The sequence below is a fragment of the Mustela erminea genome, chromosome 20 (genome assembly GCF_009829155.1).
Source record: "Mustela erminea isolate mMusErm1 chromosome 20, mMusErm1.Pri, whole genome shotgun sequence".
Taxonomy (NCBI): domain Eukaryota; kingdom Metazoa; phylum Chordata; class Mammalia; order Carnivora; family Mustelidae; genus Mustela; species Mustela erminea.
The window spans coordinates 363,367-377,810 of NC_045633.1; the positions used below are offsets into that span (position 1 = coordinate 363,367).

Sequence of the window (14,444 nt, forward strand, 5' to 3'; positions counted from 1 at the left end):
CTCTACATATTACATGGATAGATCTCCTAACTATATGACTAAATGAAAAAACATGTTGTAGAATATGTCATGTTTATGAAGAGTATGATATCATTTATATAGAAAGAAAAATATAATACTATGTATTTTCTGTGGAACATATATGTACAGGAAGTCCCAGCAAACTACTCCCCAAACTGACAACAGATATTATTTCTGATGAAGAAGAAAAAGAAGAAATTAGGAATGGGTGAGGGAGGGAAACATGGTCATAGAACATTCCTCTTATCTATAATATATTATTAAGTATATTTGTACATCACCAGGCTCACCCATCCCCCCAATCCCTCCCCTCTAAAACCCTCAGTTTGTTTCCCAGAGTCCATAGTCTCTCATGTTTTGTCTCCCACTCTGAGTTCTCCCCTTCATTTTTCCCTTCCTTCTCCTAATTTCTTCCATGCTATTCCTTATGTTCCACAAGTAAGTGAAACCATATGACAATTGACTTTCTCTGCTTTACTTACTTCACCAATATAATCTCCTCCAGTCCCATCCATGTTGATGCAGAAGTTGGGTATTCATCCTTTCTGATGACTGAGTAATACCCCTTGTGTATATGGACCACATCTTCTTTATCCATTCATCTGCTGAAGGGTATCTCAGCTATTTCTATAGTTTGGCTATTGTGGGTGATGGATATTAAGGAGGGCATGGATTGCATGGAGCACTGGGTGTTACATGCAAACAATGAATCACTGAACACTACATCAAAAATTAATGATCTACTGTATGGTGACTAACATCACATAATAAAAAATTCTAAGTACACTTGTGCATTTTTTTTAATTTTTTAAAATAATTTTAGGAATTCATATCCCTGAGGGTCTAGAAGGCTAGATCCACATCGCCAGTACAAATGCAGAAGTTTGTGGACATCTCTTGCTTGATCTCAAAAATTTTCATCAATTCTGTACTCCATAATACGTTTGTTTTAATATGAAACCGTTTGCAATGTTTACTTATGGGTTAAATTATAGAACTTTTTCACCACCACTACCATCAAGAATAATAATAATCTTAGTATAAAGTTGATACTCCAAGAGGCATCATGCACTAATGGATTCAGGTCCTTCATGGCTATACCATCATGTTCCCAGAGGCTATTTGAACCTCAGGGACAGAGGCAACAGAACCAGAGCATCTGGGTGGCTCAGTAGGTTAAGCATCCACCTTCAGCTCAGGTCATGATCCTAGGGTCCTGGGATCACCCTTGTGATCAGGGAGCCTGCTTCTCCCTCTGCCTCTGACTCTCTGCAACTCGCTCACTCTCTCTCAAATAATTATTTTTTAAAATAAAAAGCAGAGTAGGGACCTTAGTCATTGTGAGAGCTCAGCTAGAATATCAAATAACAAGCTCTCAATAAAAGGGTTTTGGACAGGAAAAAATATACACTGGAAAAAAGACAGTCTCTTCAATAAATGGTCCTGGGAAAACTGGACAGCTCTATGTAAAAGAATGAAACTCGACCATTCTCTTACACCATACACAAAGATAAACTCAAAAGGGATAAAAGACCTCAACGTGAGACAGGAATCCATCAGAATCCTAGAGGAGAACATAGGCAGTAATCTCTTCGATATCAGCCACAGCAACTTCTTTCAAGATATGTCTCCAAAGGCAAAGGAAACAAAAGCAAAAATAAACTTTTGGGACTTCATCAAAATCAAAAGCTTCTGCACAGCAAAAGAAACAGTCAAAAAAACAAAGAGGCAACCCACGGAATGGGAGAAGATATTTGCAAATGACACTACAGACAAAGGTTGATATCCAGGATCTATAAAGAACTCCTCAAACTCAACACACACAAAACAGACAATCATATCAAAAAATGGGCAGAAGATATGAACAGACACTTCTCCAATGAAGACAAACAAATGGCTATCAGACACATGAAAAAATGTTCATCATCACTAGCCATCAGGGAGATTCAAATTAAAACCACATTGAGATATCACCTTACACCAGTTAGAATGGCCAAAATTAGCAAGACAGGAAACAACATGTGTTGGAGGGGATGTGGAGAAAGGGGAACCCTCTTACACTGTTGGTGGGAATGCAAGTTGGTGCAGCCTCTTTGGAGAACAGTGTGGAGATTCCTCAAGAAATTAAAACTAGGACTTCCCTATGACCCTGCAATTGCACTCCTGGGTATTTACCCCAAAGATACAGATGTCGTGAAAAGAGGGGCCATCTGTACCCCAATGTTTATAGCAGCAATGGCCACAGTCGCCAAACTGTGGAAAGAACCAAGATGCCCTTCAACGGATGAGTGGATAAGGAAGATGTGGTCCATATACACTATGGAGTTTTATGCCTCCATCAGAAAGGATGAATACCCAACTTTTGTAGCAACATGGATGGGACTGGAAGAGATTATGCTGAGTGAAATAAGTCAAGCAGAGAGAGTCAATTATCCTATGGTTTCACTTATTTGTGGAGCATAACAAATAGCATGGAGGACATGGGGAGTTAGAGAGGAGAAGGGAGTTGGGGGAAATTGGAAGGGAAGGTGAACCATGAGAGACTATGGACTCTGAAAAACAATCTGAGGGTTTTGAAGGGGTGGGGGGTGGGAGGTTGGGGGAACCAGGTGGTGGGTATTAGAGAGGGCACGGATTGCATGGAGCACTGGGTGTGGTGAAAAAATAATGAATACTGTTATGCTTAAAATAAAAAATAAATTTTAAAAAAGGGTTTTGGGGGGTCTTTTTGTTTGTTTGTTTGTTTTTGCAGTGTAGCATGGCTCTGGTAGGTGCCGGTTTGTTCCTGTACACAAGGAAGTCAGGAGGTACAGGAAACCTCTCAGCATCCGGCTGTTCTGGGTTCTTAGAGTCTCCATGAAGGGGAAGGACTAAAGGAGAAGACTCTGGTCTTTGGAGGCATGGGTTATAGAATAACCCAGCTCTGTGCTCCCATTTCACCTTCCTACATCACCAGGAAGATTCTGGATTGTTCAGGGGGCCAACATCCAACAAGGAACACTCTGACTAGGCAAAGTTTGCCACAGACATATCCCACCCTGGAAGCCTTTGTCTCAGGGACCCCACCTCTCTCACTCAGTCAGCCATAGGCAAGATCACAAGGTCGTTTCCCTCAATGCACACAGCTCAAGCCAAGGTAACTTTATGTAGAAAGAACCTGTAGCAGTTGTGAAAAGAAATTTTCTTGACAGAACTCCAACAAAGGGAAGCAAAGACTGAGGGCAGCAGCTAAAGAGCCGTGAAATCCATCCCTGCACCTGTGCTGAGCATAGCTCCCACAGCCAGCTCCCAGCAATGACCCAAACACGGCAGGGACACAAAGGTAGGCCCATACTGGGACACACAGGGCTTCCTGCACAGGCAGCTTGTAGAGAAGTCCCCACAACCATCAAGGACACTTTCATCCAAAATTCCCCTCCCCCTCTCCTTCACTCAGGGTCAGACTGACATCACAATCTGACCGCCCCGTTTGCTCCCACAGGGGCATCTTCTCTCATTTAATGAGGGAACCCTTGACATTTAATGCTGTCTTGGCACCTGTTTCTCAGAGCACCTAATTCTTCAGGAACGGGCTTTGGGTTCTTGGACGTTGCCAGTCTGTGACAGCGAGGACATCGGAATGCACCTTGTAAAGGTGAGCTGGGGTCTAGAGAGCGTAGGAAATCGTGTGAAATAGTGTTTCAGGAAATTCCTGGGGGATGAGAGGGAAACAGAAAAAAGCATTCCTAACAGAGTCATGTGGTGTTGCGACACGGACCCCGAGAGGTCAGTAGGGCCAGAGTGTAGATGTGGCTGGAGAATAGCAGGGTGTCGCAAATGCTGAGCCAAAGATCTAGGGCTTTCTCTTGCAGGGAACACGGAGTTGTTGAAAGTTTTGAGCAACCGGATCCCACCACCACATTTGTGGGTTTTTTATTTTTAATTTTATTTATTTATTTGACAGAGAGAGCGATCACAAGTAGGCAGAGAGGCAGGCAGAGAGAGAGGAGGAAGCAGGTTCCCTGCTGAGCAGAGAGGCCGATGAAAGGCTCAATCCCAGGACCCCGAGATCATGACCTGAGCCGAAGGCAGAGGCTTTAACCCACTGAGCCACCCAGGCGCCCCCACATTTGTGTTTTTGCTAAGATGAGATGGGTCAAGACTAAAAGCCAGGTGGACAATAAGAGGTTACTAGGCCTAGCAATAGGTCACTTGTCTGTTCACAAAGAGTTAATGGGGAAGGAATCTGAATATCATCGTCTCTATTAATGCTACTGAATTTTACAACCAAATAACCCTTAGTGTCCAAGAACCATTCCTCTGGGAGCACAGCCGGGAGTCCCCCCAGCCAGACCCTGAGGCCTTTCTTATTCTACCCACACCTTCCTTTCACTCTATCCCCCAAGAAAATTCCCGTCCTGGCACCTGTTTCCAGGGGTTCCCAGGCCCTTTCACACATCAGCAGCAGCACGTTGGCGCAGAGAGCAAACGGCCCCTACCGTCACCTCTTGGACAGGAGCGGCAGCAGCTCCGCTCCCACCGGCTTGAGTCCCCACAGGCCTTCCCCTAAGGAAGAGGAACTGTCACTCTGGGCCTCGGTCTAACTCCAGGGCCCAAGACACGGGCCGTTGAGCTAAAACCAAAGAAGGTGTGAACCAGTGAGTAAGCAGCGAGGGGCCAACCCAGGAGAAGCGGGGCTGGTGGGGGAGGCCTTCTCTTCCCCACAAACAGCAGGGCCCAGGCTGGGATCCGCATCAGGCTCTTTCTCTGGGTTGGCAGCTTGGGGGATTACTTCAATGTCCAAGACACTCAGTAATCATATTCCAGAGGTGAAAGGAACTAGCTAGGGGCCAGTTTATTCACTCAGCATGGTATCTGGCAGTTTTTCAATGACTGTTGAATCTCCAGAGGAATATAGTGTGGGTTTTCTATTCCTGCGAGCTGAGAGCTACTGATAACCACCTCTGTGCAACGGAGAGCTCACTGAACAGACCAGGGTCCAAGTCCTGGGTTCTCCAGGTGATCCCACTTGTAACCTGCAGCAACAGCACGGCCCCAGGAACTTGTAAGGAAAGCAAAATTTTGGTCTGCGCCCAGACCTAGTGAACCAGAAACACAACACTCTGCTTCAACAAGTCACTGTCACATGCTTTGAAAAAGTGATTTTGATGCACGCTTAAGTTGTGGAACCATGAAGGGAAAGATCTTTCTGTGTGGTGAATCTGGGCCCCCCCACACACACACCCCAAGGCCACCAGGAAGGAGGGAAAAGGGGCTCTTTGCTCTCCAGAGAGCTTCAGTTCCCACCACCCCAACCCCCACCCCACCCCAGCCGGACCCCGGACCCTTTTCACTCCTTCCCTCAACTTCAATTTCTTCCTGGAACCCTCGGGCTTCCTAGTTCCCAAACTGGGGTTTCCTCGCGGACCTGACTTTAGACCTCCCTTCCCCACACCCACCCCAACCCCTCCAACCCCGAACATCTCAGAACTCTGAAGGGTCCCCAGCCCCCAACCCCCTCCGCCTTCAGTCCCGACAGCCCCTGCCCTCCCTGCCTCCTTCCAGGCCTGCAGGACCCCCGCAACCCACCCCCAGCCCAGCGGGCGGCTCAGGCCTCCTCGCCATCAGCCCCCACGAGCAGCAGCGGCTGAGCGTTTTTGCCCTTGTCGTGCCAGCACACGTCGAAGAAGGGGTACACGGGCCCGGGCAGGCGCTCGTGGAAGGCAAAGAGCAGCTCGAGGGCGTCGGCGTCGCTGGCGTCGTAAAAGGAGAGGACTCCGTCCGCAAAGCTCAGGTAGACGCCGACTCGCGACGGCCGCCTCTCCGCAGGGCGCAGGGCGCGCGGCTCTTTGGCCTCGACGTGCGCCTCCAGGATCTTGCCGTCCCGCAGCCCGATCAGCCAGAGGCCTTGCGAGGGCACCGCGTGCAGCCGGCCGCGCCGGTTGGCCTGGGCCGCGATCACGCCGAGGGCCCAGCGCGGCTTGTCGCCCACCTCCACCTCCCAGTAGTGCTCGCCGTCGGACAGCAGCTGGCGCGCCACCACCGCCACGGCCTTGTCGAACTGGCACGGGTCCTCCCCGGCCGGCGGCGCCTTCTGATCCGAACACTCCACGCGGCGGCCGGAGGGAGACAGCACCAGACTCGGGTGGGCGGTGCTCGGGTCAAAGGTCAGGTCCTTGGTCACTGCGGTGGGGAGGGAGGCGAGGTCGGCCCGTGCGAGTCTGCCTACCGCCAGCTCCTCCCAATCAGTTAGGGGCCAGCGGGTCCCCCCTCCTCTCCCCCATCTCTGAGAGGTGAGCCCCTCTCTGCTTCCTGCGCTGGGCCAAAGACTGGATGTCTCTGAGTTTCAGCTGGCTCTGCTGAAAACGAGGCCGTAACTGCCCCCTTCCAAGGTAGGGAGGACCCCGTGGCCACAGGGCATGTAAGTCTGTAGCTAAAGCCCAGGTCACAAAGCAGGAGACAGGAAGCCTGGTCCTAGGCCAGCCCCCACCTCGCCCGGCTGTATGACTGCAGTCAAGTCTTTTTTTTTCTTTTCTTTTTTTTTTTAATTTTATTTTATCTTCTCAGTGCTCCACAATTCATTGTTTATGCCCCACACCCAGTCCCTCAAGTCTTGAGCCAGTCTCTGGGCCTTACTCTTGCCTTGGATAAAACAGAATCCCCGCCCCGCCCCGCCGCAGGGCAGTCAGGACTATAGCAGCCCTGTGCACGTGTCCTGCAGTTCTGTAGCTAATGCCACTTCACTCTGACCTAGCTCTCAGGGAGAGAAGGCAGAGCCCGTGGGGCCTCCAGCCACAGGCCACCAGAGTCACTCTCTGGCTTAAGCCCGTCCCCAGGGCACCGGCTCTGCACATCCTCAGCCTCCAGCTGGCAGCCATCCAGTGGCGGCAGGAACTGACCCAGGATCACACAGGGCTCAACCCCCAGGCCCCAGCCTCCCTTGCTTGCCAACGGCAGCAGCAGCTTCCCAGCAAGCAGAGTCTTCCCACATCAGTCACCCACCCATGAACCCCATGCCTCAAAGGTCCTTCTCTGAGCACAGGTCACAAGGTGCAGAGCAAACACAGAGGTAAAGGAGCAATGGGCTCCTTCTTCGATGACCTCCCAGCTGGGACTGAGAGGTCTCTCTCGGGTAGTCAGGACCTCCCCTCAACCACACGGCGACAAACACAAACCCGGAGACAGCCCCTCCCCCGCACCTGGCATCAGCGCCCGGAACATCTTCCTCCACACCTGGAATTTGAAGTCATCTGAGATGACAGGCAACTGGATATCCAGCCGGGCAGGCGGTGGTGATTCTGCCAGGATCTTCTGAAGCCTGGGGGCGGGGACGTGGGGGCAGGTGTGTGTGTGGAAGGACTTCCTGGAGGAGGCATGGGGCAGGGGCCGGGCACAAGGTGTTACCCCAAAGAGAGGAGGACTGGGCTGTGGTGGAGTTCCAGGATCTCTGGTGTGTCAGTCCTGGCTTAAAACTCTGTCAGAGTTTCCCTTTGGAAGGATGAGAAAGTTCTAGACGGAGATGGTGGACGCCACTGAACTTAAAACTACATGCCAGAAAATGGTTGAGGCGGCAAACTTTACATGGTGTATATTCTACCACAATTTTTTACTTACTTACTTATCTCTACACCCAGTGTGGGGCTCAAAAGTCACGACCCCAAGATCAAGAGTCACAGATCCAACAACTGAGCCAGCCAGGAGCCCCCACCAAAAAGAAGAAGAACCTTCTGTTGGGATAAGGGCCAGGCTCCCGAGGCCTCCGGCTTGGCCCCGCCTCCCACACCGGCCCCGCCTCCCTCCCTCTTTCCAGCCTCGGCTCTTGCCCTTCACATGTCTGCTGCGTCTCCCCGAGCTCTTCACCTCACCAGCTCGCATCACTCCCCCAGAGCCCCAGGCAGAGGTGCCCTGCTCTGCGAAGCCTACCCCAGCCACCCGCTTCCCGCCACGGCAGCACGGAGCACCTACTACCCCTGTGTCCCCGCCCATGTCCAACCCCAGCACCTGTCTGGGAGGTCCCTGAGGAGAAGGACCAGGTCAGGGTCAGGGTCATTTCTGTGCTCAGCACAAAGGCAGGCCGATGGAGGGGGGCGGAATGGGGCGTACAGGTTTGCTGCGATTAGAGGGTGAGGCAGCAAGTGTGAAGACCAGGGCAAGTTGGGAAAGGGGGCCAAGTTGATCTCACCTGCTGGTCACCAGACAGTATTTCTGGAAAGAGAGATAAAGAGATGGAGGTGAGGCAGGCAGGGGAGACACTGGGGACTTCTGAGGATGGACAGACCACCAGGAATGCTAAGTGGGGGGTCAGGAAGAATCAGAAAGAGGCAAAAGGAACCCAGAATTTAAGGCCAACCCTAGCCCTTTACCTCTGTGTGAACTGAAAAACGTACTCCCTTTCCTCAAGAGAACAAACAGTTCCACCGGGTAGATGATTGTCCAAATAAACACACAAACCTCTAACGTCTGTGATAGGAATGATGACCACTTAGATTCAGTGTCCTTGTGCAGTGTGCAACCTAAACAACCATAACAGCAGCCCCAGGGGCCCATCCCTCTCCGAAGTGTGACCCGGCCTTGTCCCTGCCCCGCTCTGGACCTCAAAGTCCATGTCGGACAATGGGATGAGGTCTCGAGGCACCGAACCCGGGCTGAGAAGCAGAGAGCGAAGGTCACCCAGTGCTCACCATGAGGAACTCCGTCTGTGGCTTGTCAGCCACCTCCTCCAGGACTTTCTCCATCTGCCGCAGCTGCTCCAGGTAAGAGTTCAGGCTGCCCAGCTCTCGTCTCAAGGCGACCCCCGCCTCACTCCGCACACGCTCTGCCTCCCGATCCAAGGAGCCCTCCAGCGCCGCCAGGAACACCCGCATCTTGCCCAGCTGATCCCCGACCGCCCCCCGGAACTGACGCACCGTCTCCTGCGGGAGCAGACAGGCAAGAGCACTAGGCTGGGAGCCCCTGCCCGACCCTAGGACCCAGGCCCTGCCGTGCTGAGCCGCTCACCTCCACCTCCAGCAGCTGGTGCTCCAGCACGGCCGTGCTCTTCTCCTTGCGCATACACGCCTCCTGCAGCTGCAGCTTCTGCTGGGGCAGCTGCGTCTGAGGGGCAGAGCGGCCAATGACAGGGCTGCCCCCGGCCCCACCCGCCCCGCCCCAGGCCTGCCGTCTCTGGCTTGGCCTGAACACCGACCCTCCCCCAGGCGGGTGGGCATCTCCCCACTCCGCAGACTCGTGGGCAGACGTCTGGGCCCTCAGCGGCACTGCTCCCGATGGCAAGACCGCGCTGCCCTCCCACTATTTCAGGAGGTCCTCCCTGGCCACCCATCCCTCATCCCTCGCCGGGCACGGTTAGCGCCCTTAGCACACGTCCTTGTGAGGGCGACAAATGCAAACGCGGCTTGGTGTCCTCCAAGAGGGGTACAGCGCTGACCCAGAAGGCCTCTTGGGCTCAGTGTGGGGTGTATGAGGAAGAAATGCAACCTCCTCCTCTCCTGGGGCTTTACCCCATCCTTAAAAGCAGAACAACAGCAAAACACCCCAGTCAGCCTTCCTGCCTACCCAACGGCTCTGGGGGGGCAGGGAATTGAATGAAAGTGTCTGCTGTGTTGGGGCAGCTGGCTCTTTCAGCCGGTAGAGCACGGGACCCTCGATCTCCTGGTGGTGAGCTCCAGTCCCACCTTGGGGGTAAATCTTACTTTAAAAAAATATATATAGGGGTGCTGGATGGCTCGGTGGGTTAAGCCTCTGCCTTTGGTCCCAGGGTCCTGGGATCGAATCCCGCGTCGGGCTCTCTGCTCAGCAGGGAGCCTGCTTCCCTCTCTCTCTGCCTGCCTCTCTGCCTAGTTGTTCTCTCTCTCTCCCTGTCAAATAAATAAAATCTTAAAAAATACACATAGATATAGATATAAATCGATAGATAGATATCTCTGCTATGTCTACCAAACACATTTGTGGGGGTACCCTACCGTAGGCCTGCCAGTTCGTGAGTCCGGAAATGCAGGTGTCGGGAAACTAAGAGCTCCTGCCAAAGTCACTCTTTGTGGGAAAACTGCAAGGCCCTGGAATCAGACGGTCCCAGGCCCACCTCCATGGCTTCCAACCTCGGTTTCATCTTTCTGGAATGGAAGCAGTCTTCCCCCCTCGCCCATAGCTGTGACAGATCCGTGGCCTCCTCCCTACTCCCCTAAGGGAAACGGAGAGACCCTCTAGGCTCTGCCTGCAGATGGGTCCCAGTCTTAGCAGGTGCCCCAGGATTAGCCCAGCCTGTCGCAGGACAGGGCGGACCTGGTGGCTCTCAGCATGGAGCCCTCAGAGGTTCAGTAGCAACAGGGCTAAGCCATGAGGAGGAAGCATGACGTCATCCTGGCCGCACAGGGAAAACTTGACCACTGATGACCTCAAGAAGTTCAAACGGAAGCTGGGGGTGGAATCGCTGTGCCAAGGCTTTCAGAAAGTCCTGCAGGGGCCACTCCGGCAGCTAGAGTCCCCACAAGCTGGTTGCCCTCTGCGGTGAGCACTACGGCTCCAGCTCTGTAGGGATCCGAGCCCAAGGCAGCCACGCTGTGCGACCTTGGCACTCAGGAGGATGCAGCTCAGTTTCGGGGTGTCACATCAGCCCCCCGTTCCCGGCACATCCCATTCGACCACTCTTGAGTCCTGGTACATGGTCTCTGGACCCAAGCCCTCTTCGTGGTCAAGGACCGAGGCATCCAGCCCAGCCCCAGCCTTCCTGTCTCCGTCCTCCATCGGACCCTTCTTGGGCCCCTTCTTCCGAATTCCTGCCAGCCCTCCCCTGTGTCTTAGGGCTGGGGCTGATTCGGATCCTGGCAGAATGTATCCCACCTCTCTGCCCCCTCAGGACTCCTGGGTCACCTGGTGCTCGGTTCCATGTCAGGGACTCTATTCCCTCTTCACAGATCTCTCTCTTGGGCCCAGGCTGGGAGTCCTGGGGTTACCAGCAAAGGTGAGTCTCGGTTGGAAAGGCCCCTGGAAAGAGGAAGCTTCTGCAGTGGTCTAAGAGCCACCAATCGGCACTGGGCAGGACTGGGCAAGGCAGGAGGGGGCCAGAATGTTGGGCTGCGTCCCTGGGAGAGTCTGGGGGCCTCGAATACCCGACTAAGGACAGTGGTCTACCCTCTTTAGAAGTCTGGGGGCGAAGCAGAAGCGCAGTACGCTGATGTTTGTGGCTAAAGATAACCCGCAGAAGCCCCCCACTCATCATTCCTGAGAAGCCAATGACGGCTTCACTGCGGGGTTAAGGACCGTTCCCTGCCTCCAGAACCCCCCTGCCCCTCTCCTGCACCCGTCGTTTCTTGTTCCCCAGCCCCACCAACGCTTCATGGCAGACCTTCCTGGGCCTGTGTAGACACGTACTCTCCCGTAGCTGCGTGCCTGTGACTTGCCACACGTCTGACACGAACGAGCCAGTGTGTGTGCGCGCGTCTCTATTCACTATTCTCCGGGGATCTTTTCTGGGCACCCGTGGGAATCGCAAACCTTGGGCAGAGCACAGCTGTGGGCTGGCTCTGTTAGCCAGCGTTCAAGACTTCCAGCTCCATCCGGAAAAACAGGTGGATTTGGGTCTCGGAGCCAACCTGGGCCTGCGCCCAGAGGAGCGTCCCCAGGCCTGCCTTGCCCTCCCCGCCGGATGCGCTGAGCCCTGGGCCCGCACACGTTCAGCAGCAGGAGCAGAACGTGGGCTCAGCGAAGCCGCTCGGGGGCCTCCACGCACACCGCCCCCGGCCGCGCCCCTGCCGTTCCCGCTTCCCCGCCGACACCCGCGGAAGGGCCGCGACTCGCCGGCCCAGACGCCGGTTCCCCTCCCGGCTCAGCCCGCTCCGCTGTGCGGCGGCTCCCGCTCAGCCCCGGAAACCTAGGCCGGGGTTCCCTGAGCGCCCCTCCAGGGTCTCGTCCCCGCCAGGCCCCCGCTTCGGCTCGTCCGCCCCGATTCCCCAGCGGCCTCGCCCAGCCCGCGTCCCGCACAGCCGCGGGGGCCCCTGGCCCCGGAGCGCGGAATCCAGGTCCCTGCGGGAACGTGCGGGGCGGCCAGACCCCGCGCCGCCGACCGTCCGCTCCCGCCCGGGCTCCCCCGCCTCCGCGGGCCGCGCTCGACTCCCGCACCTTGAGGCGCGCGTGGGCTTCGGCGGCGGGCAGCAGGCGGTGGCCGCGGTGCGAACCGAGCGAGGCGCACACGCCGCACACGAGCGCTCGGTCCTGCTCGCAGTAGACGCTCAGCGGGTCGAGGTGCTCCTCGCAGTGGCCCTGCGGCACCTGCGCCAGCCCCTCCACCAGGCGCGCCAGCTGCAGGTTGGTGCGGAGCGCGTGCGGCCGCGTGAGCGCCTGGCAGCACGGGCAGGGCACCGAGCCGTCCGCCGCCGGCTCGCCCGCCACGCGGCTCAGGCAGGCGCGGCAGAAGCTGTGGCCGCACTCGGCCGTCACCGGCGCGTCGAACAGCTGCAGGCACAGCGGGCAGGACAGCTCCTGGTGCAGGAGGCCGGGCGCCGCCGACATGACGGTCCTGAGCAGAGGAGGGGTCGGTCAGGGAGGCTCCGCGGAGCGCCCCGCGCTGCGCGCAGCCCCAGCCCCAGACGGGAAGGACCCCCAGCCTATAAAGACCGCATTTCTCGTGCAGAAAAGGACTCTGGTTCTGGCCAACGCACGGGGCGGGGGGGGTGGGGGGGGGTGGAGGGACTCGGTTTCGATCCCAAAAGCAGTCTCAGCTGCACTTCTCAGCCCCAGGCCCCAAAACAGCCACGAACAGAGACCTTGTCTCAAGCCCTAAACAGTTCCTAAACAGGATCCAGATTGCAGTCCTTCCCTTGTCTTAGCCCCAGCCTCAGCCCCTGCCCCAGATTCCTCAGAGCCACCACCCCTCCCCCTCTACCTCTCCAGGATCCCCAGGCCTCCCCTCCCCCCATATATCCAGGCCCACAGGACCCGCAGGACTCACAGGTCTGGTTGGAGATCTTGGGCAAAAAGAGACTCCCGGGAGGCCCACTCAAGGTCAGGCCCAAACTTAGCCGGGTCAGAGCTGTGTCTGAAAACAGGCAAAGGGCAAACAGCAAGCACAGAGCACAGACCGGGGCTCACCGACGCAGCTAGCAGTGGACCCCACTGGTGAGGGCACGGAGTGAATCGCAGACAGACCCTCCCAGACTGTCTTGGCCCCAGGACTATATTTAGTCGTCCTGCTCACCCCTTTCCATCACTTCTGGAAAGCGTTCTAAAAGTGAGGACTGAGTGGTCAGCGGACAAGCATCACATGTCAAGGCCACCTGTCCTGGCCCATCCACTGGCCCCTCCCTGGCTCAGCCTGGAGCCAGAAATTACAACAGCAGGGAGTCACAGAAAAGAGAGAAACTAGGTTGGGAGGAGTGTCTCCCTTCTCCCCCAACCCCCCATCCGCACCCCCCCCATCCCTGCCTGTGGCCCATCCCCAGTTTGTCACCCACTTACTCACTCCCCAAGTTTCTGGCTCTCCAAGATCCCACTGACCCTCTTAGCTCCACCAGCAGGAGAACAGGACCTGCTCACTCCAGCCTTGGCCTTTGGGCTTGCGGGCCCCTCGGCCTGGAACACTCTCAGACATGGTTGCCACCCTCCTGTCCCTCAGATCTTTACCCATGTCCCCTCTTCAGTGAGGCTTTTCCCAACTCCCTGATTCTAAATCTCACATCTCCCTTCCCCTGCCCTATTTTTCCCTATAACATTTATTACCATCGGACAAGCAATATTTTACTTGGGTTTTTTTGACTGATTCCTCCTACCAGAACATAAATTTTATACACTGCTTGTCTCCAACTTAGAATAAAGCATGTGCACACTACAGGAGCTCAGGAAGTACTCAGTGAATGAATAAACACACAAGGTCACTGAGTCCTCTTTTGGCCTCTCAGCCACTCTTTCGGCTTTTCCTGGATTTGTCCGTTTCTCCCTCCCTCAGCCACATTCTGCCTGTCTTAATCTGAGTTTCTGCTTATCTTTCAGAAACATGAGGACTTTGGACTCTCTTTTTGCCTCTCTCTTGGGTTTTAATGTCCATTCTTATTAATTTTATCCCAAATGAGCACATGAGGTGCTCTGGATCAGAGACAGGCATACTAAATCTCTCCCAGGAAATAGTAAATGTCTGGCTCCCTGTGCCCTAGGATGATGGGATAAGAGCCAAGTTAACTGGCCCATGACAGCAGCCAGGTACCGTGCAAAGCATCTACAAGGAAGAATTCCTTTCCCTGATTATCGAGGAGAAGAAATCAATTGCCCCATCCCCTGCTTAAAGATCTTTTTCTTTTTTTTAAGATTTTATTTATTTATTTGACAGACAGGGATTACAAGTAGGCAGAGAAGCAGGCAGAGGGAGGGTGGGGAAGCAGGCTCCCCACAGAGCACAGAGCCCGATACGGGGCTCGATCCGAGGACCCTGAGATCATGACCTGAGCTAAAGGCAGTGG

The 14,444-nt window shown here is 54.9% G+C and overlaps 1 protein-coding gene across 1 annotated transcript; it reads right to left on the reverse strand.

The window, feature by feature from the left end:
• Positions 1-4,056: 4,056 nt before the first annotated feature.
• Positions 4,057-13,338, reverse strand: TRIM72 (tripartite motif containing 72). The gene is made up of 7 exons (XM_032328144.1): positions 12,944-13,338; positions 12,115-12,511; positions 8,998-9,093; positions 8,682-8,912; positions 8,183-8,205; positions 7,200-7,318; positions 4,057-6,183 (listed from the first exon to the last, which is right to left on the reverse strand). The coding sequence occupies exons 2-7, from the start codon at positions 12,502-12,504 to the stop codon at positions 5,609-5,611; spliced, it is 1,434 nt and encodes a 477-aa protein (XP_032184035.1). The 5' UTR covers positions 12,505-12,511; positions 12,944-13,338; the 3' UTR covers positions 4,057-5,608.
• Between the last annotated feature and the right edge of the window lie 1,106 nt (positions 13,339-14,444).

Coding starts and splice junctions, on each gene's coding strand:
- TRIM72 (XM_032328144.1), bottom strand. CDS start 12,504: ATGTCGGCGGCGCCCGGCCTCCTGCACCAGGAGCTGTCCTGCCCGCTG. Junction 9,094..12,114: donor AAGCCCACGCGCGCCTCAAG/GTGCGGGAGTCG, acceptor TCTGCCCCTCAG/ACGCAGCTGCCCCAGCAGAA. Junction 6,184..7,199: donor GTTCCGGGCGCTGATGCCAG/GTGCGGGGGAGG, acceptor TCCCCACCGCAG/TGACCAAGGACCTGACCTTT.